The sequence below is a fragment of the Trichoderma citrinoviride genome, assembly GCF_003025115.1.
Source record: "Trichoderma citrinoviride strain TUCIM 6016 unplaced genomic scaffold BBK36scaffold_467, whole genome shotgun sequence".
Lineage (NCBI taxonomy): Eukaryota > Fungi > Ascomycota > Sordariomycetes > Hypocreales > Hypocreaceae > Trichoderma > Trichoderma citrinoviride.
The window spans coordinates 1-1,139 of record NW_020195175.1 but is presented as its reverse complement, the minus strand read 5'-3'; the positions used below and the strand labels follow the sequence as shown (position 1 = coordinate 1,139).

At 58.7% G+C, this 1,139-nt stretch overlaps 1 protein-coding gene across 1 annotated transcript; it reads right to left on the bottom strand.

The window, feature by feature from the left end:
• Nucleotides 1-342: 342 nt before the first annotated feature.
• Nucleotides 343-1,134, bottom strand: BBK36DRAFT_1131612 (hypothetical protein; the record flags this gene model as incomplete). Its single annotated transcript, XM_024892004.1, has 1 exon — nt 343-1,134. A coding segment is annotated over one exon (792 nt), but the record flags the coding sequence as incomplete, so codon positions are not given.
• Between the last annotated feature and the right edge of the window lie 5 nt (nt 1,135-1,139).

Sequence of the window (1,139 nt, the reverse complement as noted above, 5' to 3'; positions counted from 1 at the left end):
TTTTTTTTTTTTTTTTTGTTGTTGTTGTTATACCGCTCGCTTGTTCATCCTTTTTTTCTTCCACTGGGTTGATCGCAGTCTCAAGGTGCTTTTTGAACTCCACGAGGGATGATGGCGAAGATGAAGCTGAAGATGAAGAAAACGTCAAGGTAGAACACAGAAGATCTGATTGAAAAGCAAAAATGAAAAGATCAAATAAGCAAGAGATTCCGCAGTCAAAAAGACGTGCAAACAGACAGAAGCGCAAAGATGATGCAAAAAGACAAGCACAGTAATACATACACGCCAGCTCAACCCAGACAGCCAAGCAGTAAGAGAGGCAACAAGCAAAGGGAACAGCCCTCAGCTCCGCATGCCCGACTTGCGCTCATTCTCCTCGCCGCTCATCCCATACGGCGAATGCCCGTGGCTGCTCGTCATGTGGCGGCCCAGAGCAGCAGCCCCCGTGTACGTGCTGGCGTAGCGCCTCGTCGTGTCCAGGTACTTGTACGTCATCTCGGGCGCCGTCATGCGCAGCGGCTCCTCGGACGGCGCCATGATGGAGTCGAGGGACGCGTTCGCGGCCGTGGTGTAGGCCTCGCCGCGGTGGAGGTGCGCACTGGAGGCGGTGGGCGTCGGGTACGAGGATAAGGGGGAACTCTCGAAGGGGGTGTAGGCGGTTGCTGGCTCGGAGAGCGCAGCGGGGGAAGAGCTGCCCGCGGAGGACTGTGACGTTTTGCTGTAGGCGGAGGAGATGGACTCTGCTCGATAGGGGTGCTGATGCTGGTGCTGATGCTGGTGCTGGTGTTGGTGCTGCTGGGGAGCGCTGGTCAGGGGCCGGGCTAACGGCGTGGGCAGCATTCTCTCGTTGTTGGCGAGCGGGTTGCTGAGGGATGCGATGCCGCCGTATGCGTAGCCGGTGTTTGTGTCGGCTCCCGAAGCAGGGCGATGAACCATTGTCGCCGTCGAGGCAGCAGGCCCGACGGCAGCAGAGGTAGGGCCGGCAGGGTAGGCATAGGCCGAGGCCGGATCAGGCTCGACGTACATGGACGGCCTCGACGCCGTCGGGCTCGAGCCCATGCGGTAGGCGCCCACCATGTACGTGTCCTGAGGATAGGTCTGCGGATACACCGAGTACTCAATGCTGCTGTCGTCCCCGT